Source organism: Eptatretus burgeri, chromosome 6 (assembly GCF_056783735.1).
Source record: "Eptatretus burgeri isolate ZD-2024b chromosome 6, Ebu_testis_v1, whole genome shotgun sequence".
NCBI classification, from domain to species: domain Eukaryota; kingdom Metazoa; phylum Chordata; class Myxini; order Myxiniformes; family Myxinidae; genus Eptatretus; species Eptatretus burgeri.
The window spans coordinates 575,501-585,500 of record NC_140966.1 but is presented as its reverse complement, the minus strand read 5'-3'; the positions used below and the strand labels follow the sequence as shown (position 1 = coordinate 585,500).

The window sequence follows — 10,000 nt, the reverse complement described above, 5'->3', positions numbered from 1 at the left end:
CTGTTACTTTTCATTGAGCAATCAGCTTCACTCTGCATTTACCGTTCCTCATTCACCTTACACCTCCACAAATTTACTTCAACCTTCCCTTTTCCGAATCTTACGCAATCCTTATTAAAAATAAATAAATAAATAAATTCACTTTTGACTATACACCTCCCAAAGCCACGTACTTCTCCCGTAACCACGTGATCTGCTTCCACCCACTGCGATTACCGATCCAATTTCACCATTCACCTCACGATTTTTTCAACCTTTCCATTCCGGAATCTGATGAAAACTCTCAAAAAATAATAATAATAATAATAATAATAATAATAATAATAATAATAGCAAGTGAAATCCTTCAACACAGCGCGTGTGGTGAAGCAAATGAGTACACTAATGTTAAAATATGCAATTTATGCTTTTTCAGTTGAAAAACAATTAAAAAGCGTACTTAATATTTGAAATGTAAAAATCTTGTTATTATTGTGATAAATACCTTTATATATAACAGAAGGAATGAAATCGTTCGATACATCGTGGCAGGGGGCCTCAAAAGAATGATGGCATAAGGAGAACTTAGCTTTCAGCATTCGCCGTTCGGCGCAAAATGCAATGGTGGGCGGAAATGACGTCTTTCGTTCGTTCATACATGAGAGGGGAGCGTTTCTTGGTTTTTTCCGTCCAGCAATAAATTCAATGGTTTTCACATATATAACACATTAGTTTCACAAATTTCCATCGGAATGCTCAGGAATTTCCGGCAATTCTCGCTATTTCCGTCGAGGTTATGCACTGCATCTACCGGACGGCAGTCATTGGCTGTCTTGAGGCACGTGGGGGGGGGGGGGACAGGGGACACCGGAGACGTCGAAGACACCGTAGACATTTCAAACTCGGTGCAATTGTATACAGCGCACGCGCTGTAATAAAAACGATCTCTTATAATGCTTCGTCTTCCTCTTTCGCACGAGTGGTACTCTTTACTGTATCATAATTCACGACTCTTCTACGAGTTAAATATTCTGCTCTCATTTCGACCTTTCCTTCATACCTTGCCTAAAAAATCCAACTATTGGAGCGTTTCTTCTCTCCATTCTCTAAATTCGCCTTCATTACATCCATCAATAAATGCCTTCAATCGCATTTCTGACCTAAAAATTTTAACACCCCAGTTTGCTATGAATGTTCACTTTCCATCAACCAATTTTTTTTTTCTAACTTCAGTGCCAACTCACCCCTCTCGCCCTTCCCTCTCATAGCAACCATCCCACTCTTCTCCCTCCAAGCCTCCCTCTCACCTTTCTCAAAAACTCCCCCTTCACCTTTCTCCCTCAACTCTCCTCACTCACTCTTCTCCCACCATTCACCCCCCTTACTCACCCTTCTCCCACCATTCACCCTCCTCACTTACTCTTCTCCCACCAATCACCCCCTCACTCACCCTTCTCCCACCACTCACCCCCTTTACTCACCCTTCTCCCACCATTCACCCTCCTCACTCACTCTTCTCAAAGTTGCCTCCCATCTCATCCACAAAGCTGCCTCCTTCCCCTGCCTTCACCTCCATCTCATTACTCTACCTCCTCAAATCCTCAATTGCATTCTTCCCCCTCTCTTATTACTCCTCACTGTACCTCAACCCAGCACCACAGAGCCTTTTCTCCTCCTCATCCGCCCCCCTCCCCTAGCTCTTCTGCAATCCCCCACTCTTTCAATAACTCTCCTAAACTCTCCCCCCCTTCCTCCATTGTCCTACCCCCCGCCCCCTGCCCTCCCATCCCCGACACCCAAAGCTTCCTCCCCTCCCTCTTCGTTAACAGTGTGGACCTCAAGTATCCGGAGCCTTCGCTCAAACCTTACAGATCTTTCCATACAGGTTGCCACTGACAAACCACACTTAATCTGCCTAACAGAAATTTTCCACCATCAAGACATCTCTGACTCCCTAATATCTGTTCCTGGTTACTCCCTCCTCCGGTATGATAGACCTGAGCCTCGTCCTGGTGGAGGGGTTACTCTCTTCATCAGACTCCATTCCTCACTCTCCATGCACTGCCCTCACTCCGCCACACACCCAGGAATACCTCTCGCTACGGCTTCCCTCCACTGCCACCTCATGTTTATATCTGCACTGTACCATCCACCAAACAGTGATGACTCCATCTACACCTCACTATCCGAAAACATGGACCAACTTCTATCCTCTCATCCGAACTCTCTCTTCCTCATGTGTGGTGACTTTACTTGTCATCATGCCAGTTGGCTAGGTGTGGGTACCTCTCTCACCTGTCATGGCACTTCAGCAAATGCTTTCTGTGACTCATTGGGACTGACTCAATCGGTCAACTTCCTGACCCGGATCTCAACCAATGGTACTCCATCTCTTCTGGATCTGATTTTGATAAATTCCCTGAAAATATCTGCTGCTCTTCCTCCGCTCCAATCGGTTATTCTGACCACGTGCTCGCAAAAAGTGGACATCTCTCTGGCTGTTATCAGAGAACCACCTCAGTGCTGTTGAGTCTGGCATTTTACTCAGGCCGATTGGCAGGGTCTCCAAGCAGCAATTAAATTTCTGAAGTGGTCACATTGCACTCAACCCTCTTCCTTTGGTATCCAAGGCCATCTCCACTCAAGGCTCGCAGACTTCCTCTTCTGTCATAGCCAACGTGTGGCCCTAAATGGAGTTCTTTCATCCCCTCTTCCTGTCCAGGCTGGAGTTCCTCAAGGTAGCGTTCTGGGCCCTGTTCTTTTTCTGGTTTTCATCAATGATCTCTCTGACTCTCTGGAAAATCCTCTTCATCTCTTTGCTGATGATTCCACCCTCTGCCATACCATCTGTCATCCCTTAGACCGGCAAGCAGCAGCTTCTTCGCTCTCTGCAGATCTGGAAAAAATCCAACACGTTTAACACGCCTTTCAATCCAGAAATATCTCACACTCTCATTTTGTCCCTCTGAAAGGACCATTTGGAACCACCACCCCCCACCCCCATCTACTTTCTCAACAACCCGCTGGAAGAAGTCCTTTCATTCAAGCTTCTGGGTCTCATAATTATCTGTCATGATCTTTCTTGGGAAAGCCACATTTCGAACTTGGCCTCCAAAGCAGTTCGCCGACTGGTCGCCATCGTTCAAATCCTTCCTCGGTCCACCTGAGCTCCTGACCACATACAACGCTAAAATACACAGCCTGATGGAGTACTGGTCTCCCCTCTGGGCTGGTGCTCCTGCCTCTCACCTTTCTCAGCTTCACGAAGTGAAAATCAAGGCATTTCACATCATTGGCATCTCCCGCGATGAGGCTGAGTCTTTGGGCCTCTCACTCTCTCACTGCAGGCTGGTTGGTGGTCTTTCTGTCTTCTACCATCTCCTCTCTGGTCTCGCCCCCCCCCGGCTCTGTCTGCCATTTGTCCCCACCACATTTCCACAGGGCGCTCAAGGTCAGCCAGATAACCCCCTCTGGTAAAACTACCAAAATCACGAATGACTACTCACCTTCACTCTTTCATTCCTATTTTGTTCCCACCTTTGGAATAAACTCCTTCACTCTATTCAATCCCATTCTTCCCTCCAGGCCTTCAAAACAGCAGTTCACCACCACCTGTTATCTTCCCCCATACAAAACCTCGATCTTTTCTAACCCCATTAATGCACCCCAAACCCACCTCCTTCAAATTCCCTGCTTTCCTTCCTGAAAGTCCCTGTAATGTCCATCTTGTATTCCCCGTCCCATCCCTCTCCCTTCCACAGGTCTCCTAATGTCTCTGTTCCCCACTGTTTTGTCCTTCCCTCTCCCGCCCCTCATATCTCATGCCCCCCCCCCTTGCTGTGCATTGTGCGTTTGCTCTCATATGAGCCTCAACAATTTCTACAAAAAAATAACAACAAAAACACATTGTTTCTTCCTTATTCAGATGTAAACATTTCTTCCTTAGTCACTTGGAATAAGTCTTTCAATCCTGACAAATATTACACTCTCTCCATCCAAAAGGACCATCGAGCAACCATAAGCCCATCCCACACCCTCCTACCCCACGTTTCTCAACAATCCTCTTGAGGAAGTTCAGTCATTGAAACTCCTGGGTCTCACAATCAGTCATCATCTTTCTTGTGCAAACCAAATTTCAAAGTTGGCCTTAAAAGCTAGCCACGACTGGGCATCATCCGTCGTACAAAGTCCTTCCTCGTCTCACCTGAACTCCTATCCACAAACATGGCCTTCATCCACAGCTTGATGGAGTGCTGCTATCCCCTTCGGGCTGGCTCCCCTGTCTCACATCTTGCTCAGCTTGATGCCGTGGAAACCAAGGCCTTTCAGGATTATTGGAATTTCCCGCAATGAAGCCGATTATATGGGCATATCACCTTCGCTATCGCAGGCAGGTCGGTGGTTTCTCTGTCTTCTACCACCTCCTCTATGGTCTCGCACCTTCTGCTCCTTCCGTGCATTGTTCCCCCATGGTTTATGCAGGACACACACGGTTCACCCTCAACCCCTTCCTTATGAAACGACCTAAATCCAGAATCACTGCTCACCTCCACTCAATTTGGTCCTCTTTTCCCCCCACCTGTGGCACAAACCTCCACATTCCCTTCAGTCTCATTATTCCCTCCAGGTCTTCAAGACAGCTTTTCCTCACCGTCTCAAATCGTCCCCAATCCAAAACCATGATATACTCTCCCCTCATGAACCCCGCACACCCAATTCCTCCTCTTTCCAAATTTCCAGTTTTCCCTCCTGAGAGTTTCCTTCTGCATCCAACTTGTCCACCCATGTATCCTCCCCTGTTCCCCATTACTCCCCACAAAATAAAAAATAAAAAATTGTTTACACCATAAATTTGTTGCTCTTCTTGTTGACAACAAAGGGAAGTTTATTTGCTAAATATCAGAAGTTGCACAACACCATATGTAGTCGAATCTTATCTTTAAGTGCTGAAATATCTTACAAATACTTTCTCTTTTCTTCAACAGGGATTTTTCGTGAAACGTCTCTTTTTGTTAGGTGTGAACCCGGAGCCTTCTGAAGGATCATTGTTGAATTCATTGCTTCAGAAGGAGAGCCTCCAGCATGGGGATATAATCCAGTGGAATTTCATCGATACATTTTTTAACCTGACAGTCAAGCAGGTGCTCTTTCTGGACTGGCTCAAAACCGATTGCTCCAATGTCAAGTTCATCTTCAATGTTGACGACGATGTCTATGTTAATACGGAAAACGCCATGGCGTTCCTACTTCATCGGCATCAATCACAGTCAGCGAAGCAGCACCTCTACGCGGGCATGATTATTCAAAATGTGGGCCCCATCCGATTGAAATCCAGCAAGTGAGTGTGCTCTTGTGTCACATAAAAGTCACTGTTGTGTTGTTCAATTATATTCATGTCTATGCAGGAAAAATGCATTCAAATGGAGTTTAAACATTAGTGACATTTGACCGTGAAACTTGAAAAAGAGATATTTGTTAAAAAGGATTGTTCCATGTGTAATATCAATGCTTGTTAATCTGATAGATGTTGATATATACCTGCATATACTGTATATGTCATTGCTCCATAATAACAGGGAGACACGGATTGATCTGCAGGGTTTGGTCTTTATTGTGCGGTCACAAATTGGATAGGAAACAGACACAGGGTAACCAAACCTGAAAATACACACATGAGGATACGTGAGCACACCAGCTACGTATGTGTGTTTGATCCAGATTTTCATGTGCATTCCAATTAGGCACAGCACCTAACACATGTGTCTACTCTAATTAAGGAATAAGATTTGATGTGAAAACCCTTCAAAGTTCATCTCAACTGATACCAAGTGCCAAACCAAGTCCGTGTCTGTCTCACTGAGAAGCTGAACCTGGAAAGCGACAAATTAGTGTGAGCCAGTCACATGACAACTGTGACAATCGGCATCGTTGTGCGTGAAACATATCGGCATGTCTGATAAAATAATGTTGTGCCTTAAACAAGTCCCTGTCATGGACGTGTAATGGATCCTGCACACACACACAGACACAGACACACACAGACAGACAGACAGACAGACAGACAGAAAGGGGTGAAAACACAAGCTCCCTCCTTCCACCTCTGCTGGCACTGAATTGTGCCCAAATGCTCTTCAGCTCAGCCAGTCCAATGGCAGCAAGTAGCATTCTCGCAGAATAGGAACACGCTGAAGAAAGTACATACATTTCAAACCGCCCGCATATAGACCAGACTAAACAATGAGGATTATTTACCTCCACCACCAAAGGTGGAGGAGGTTATGTTTTCACCCATTTCTGTCTGTCTGTTTGTGTGCAGGATATCTCAAAAAGTTGTCGACGAATCCGGATGAAAATTTGTGGACAGGTTCGGTGTTTGACAAGGACGAACGCGTTCGATTTTGGTGAAGATCCGGATCTGGATCCGGCTACTGGAACGTTTTTCAGTGATTCTTCACCATTGAGAGATAGGGCTAAAAACGATATATATATATATAGCACGATGTCTCAAAAAGTTTTGCCGGATTTGGATGAAACTGATGGACATGTTGGGTGTGTGACAAGGACGAACTGATTAAATTTTGGTGACGATCCGAATCTGAATCTCATAATTTTTTCAGTGATTCTTCACCATTGAGAGATAGGGTCAAAAAGGATGTGGAGCACGATATCTCAAAAATGTATTGGGCCAGATATGTTCTCGTGGATCAGGCATTGCGTGGTGGAGGTATGCGCTCTACCGAGTGCCCTTCCAGTCTCGAAATGTGATTATCTGATGAGGTGAGGTCGAGCTTATGCTCCGGAAAAAGAAACTACCTGTTGCAATTTGCATTGCATCACCACAACACACGCTCACAGCCACCACCATGCCAACTTATATGTCCATGTTTCATTGAAGTACACTCTGAGCAATCTGTTAAGCTTTAGGAATAGAGAACGAGAAAGTGAGTATGTGTCGTTGGTTGTTGGTTGGTAATCTCCATATGTGAGTTTCAAAAGGTAGAACAGAGCCCTCCCAGGTCTCAAAGTATCCACCTTTGTGTGTGCATGGATATGTGCGTTTGCGTGCAAGCTGATGTTTTTGGCTGCAATCTCCACACGTGGGTGGGTTTCAGGAGACACAACTGAGACTTACCAGGTCTCAAAGTATCCATCTCAGTTAGTGTGTGTGTGTGTGTGTGTGTGTGTGTGTGTGTGTGTGTGTGTGTGTGTGTGTGTGTGTGTGTGTGTGTGTGTGTGTGTGTGTGCGCACTGTTTACTATTTCCCTGGTAAATTTCATAGACGGAAATAATCAACATGCAGCATCAATGCAAATGGGTGCAAGGATTGACAGGGAACAGTCGGTAGGTCAAAGTAGGTCAAAATGGCAAATTTAGTAAATTTCTTCAAAAATCTTCTTCTCCAGACGCATCAGTCAGAATGCTACCAAATTTGGGTTACAACATTAGGCCAGGGTAGGGATATTAAATTGCAGAGGCCATGCCGATCACGTGACTGGAAGTGTGTCAAAATGGCGGTCGTGCAAATTCCTTCCAAAATCTTCTTCTCTCGACCCACCAGTCAGAATGCTACCAAATCTGTGTTGCAACATTAGGCCAGGGTAGAGAGATATGCATATTTCATGCACCGGTCACGTATGTGTGGGATACTTTTCACATACGTTGTATGGCCCCGTGTACCCTGGTGTTTCGAATTTTTTGTCCACGATCTGTAAATGTTGTTGGATTAAGGGAATGACAGGAATGGGAATAATATCATGGAAGACAAATGCATAATTACTGAGAGATTAAGTTAATGGGGTATATGGATGAAGAGCAGGCTGGACTCTCCAAATGTCTTATTATACGTCTCCACTTCTTTATTGTTTTGTGATGCTGGAGCACATTTTGACAGCCATAATGCATTTCCTAACTTTCAGTTTTATTCATGAAGAGATTAACAGCTTACATGTACATGAAAGCAAAATGTTCTTCTTCCTTTATTTTTTTTTTTCTTTGACTCCCAGGTATTACATTCCAAAGCAAATACAAGAATCTGACAAGTACCCTCCATATGCAGCTGGTGGTGGCATCCTCATGTCATACTGGACAGCAATGCAGATACATTATGCAGTGCCCCTTCTGCCAATTTTACCGATCGATGATGTTTTTCTTGCACAATGTCTGGAGAAACAAGGTTTGAAGCCAGAGCATCATCGAGGAATCCACAGTGCGGGCTTGCGTGCGCCAAGGAAACATTCAAGTTCCTTCCATCCTTGCTATTATCGGGAGATGCTCCTCATACATCGACTCCGGCCCTACCAGAATATGATCATGTGGAATGCTGTGCATGACCCAAATCTTAAGTGCATTGATTTTGTTTAGCCATACTTTAGTACCCAGATACTGAACTGCAGGTGATTGCCAGCACCGGTCAGGGAAAACAAATTTTGTGTTATGCATACAATACAAGGGAAAACTGCAATTAAATTGTGATTGTGTTTCATGTTCAAGGAATTGTTTTGTCCAACATCAGGAGAAAAAAGTTCTCAAAATTTATGGGTGATGGGTTTTTGATATTCCAGTAATTCACTTTACAAATTATGAGACATTATCTGCTTTATAATAATTATTTAATTCATTTTAAAATAAAACTTGTTTGATCAGTGATTATGAAAGAAGCAAATGTTAGTTTTGTGGCAATAAGCACCTCTGCTGATTCACTACGCTTATCAGTTGGTATGTCCTTGTGCATTCCATTGTTGTTGGGTGTCCATTTCCCACTGTGTCAATGCACCGTCTCCATAAGCTGGAGAAAAGCTCATGTTACCACTGACAACATCAAATACATGCATCTTAACATCAAGCCTGGTGTTGGCTTTATGGTTTAGGTGGCTGGCTTAAGATCTTAGGGTCTCGAGTTAAATTCCCTGTCGGCTGTTGAATTAATACCAAGTGGGGTTGACTCAGCCTGTCATCCTTTTGAGGGTGACAAAATGAGCACCATTGTATTGGTAATGGAGGGCACGACATCAGCAGCACAGCTGTGCCCCCAGAAAATGATGCAGCCACAGGCTACACAGGATCGCCCTCAACATTGGGTGATGACACTTTATTTTTATTAAAGCACGATTAGATATTTAAAATGCTCACTTTATAATGTAAATTTAATCATGATTACTTGTTAATATGTGATTCAAAATCAGCTAAAAAATAATAAAATAATTATTTTTTGCACAATAAATGTAACTTTCAAAAGATGGTGTTCAATCTCATGATTCAAACCAAGTGGTAGAAATATGCCCAATATAACTTATAGTATCCAGTAAACTTGTTCACTCGCATAGTTCATTCACCTACCAGCAAATGCGAGATAATATTGGAATTCAGGAATGATGTCTTGAGAAACTTGGAAATTCCATTAAACTAACGATCTCCGATTAATTGTGAGACAAAATAACAACAATTTAAAGCTGCCCCGGCTCCCTTTCTAATCTGTGGAAACTGTGACCACCACCATGACACCATATCTGGGAATCAATGCGAAAATACATTGTATTATATTGCAGTCAATGCATCTGCGATATGGCTGCCTTTACTCAGTTTGTCTCTTTTCCTTCCCGAATCTCTCCAAATAACAGTGATTCTTAGTTTGGTTTAGTCATGTTAAACATCCCTTCATGCCTATGTCTGTTTGTCTTGTGCTGCTCTTGGCACATCTGAGCATGCCCTTGTGAAAGCGTTTGTCGACTTGGCAGTCTTCAGAAGCCAATATGTGTGGCAGTTCAGCAAGGCAGATTAGTCTTGTCTGAAATCTTACTTCAAACTGATCCATAATCTCATCTGCTTGTGACATCAACTGTTCGTGGAAGTCCTTCCTCAAAACACTGCTTTCTCTGCTTCACCCGTTCATCCCTTCCATCACACCTCCAACACTCCGATTCGACATCCAGACCCTGAGCGCACTAATGTGTGGCAAGACAATCGTTAAAATGTAACTTGCATTCTCCATCTAAAGGAAACTCAAGTTATGGGAAGCTAAAGT

The 10,000-nt window shown here is 43.9% G+C and overlaps 1 protein-coding gene across 1 annotated transcript in view; it reads left to right on the top strand.

Annotated features, from left to right (window-relative positions):
* Window positions 1–9,213, top strand: part of LOC147024111 (N-acetyllactosaminide beta-1,3-N-acetylglucosaminyltransferase 3-like) — a 31,909-nt gene extending 22,696 nt beyond the window's left edge. Inside the window, exons 2-3 of the mRNA XM_085883693.1 lie at window positions 4,965–5,317; window positions 7,983–9,213. Coding sequence (XP_085739819.1) covers window positions 4,965–5,317; window positions 7,983–8,340 — 711 coding nt within the window. The 3' untranslated portion in view covers window positions 8,341–9,213. The remainder of the gene's footprint in view (window positions 1–4,964; window positions 5,318–7,982) is intronic.
* Window positions 9,214–10,000: the final 787 nt, after the last annotated feature.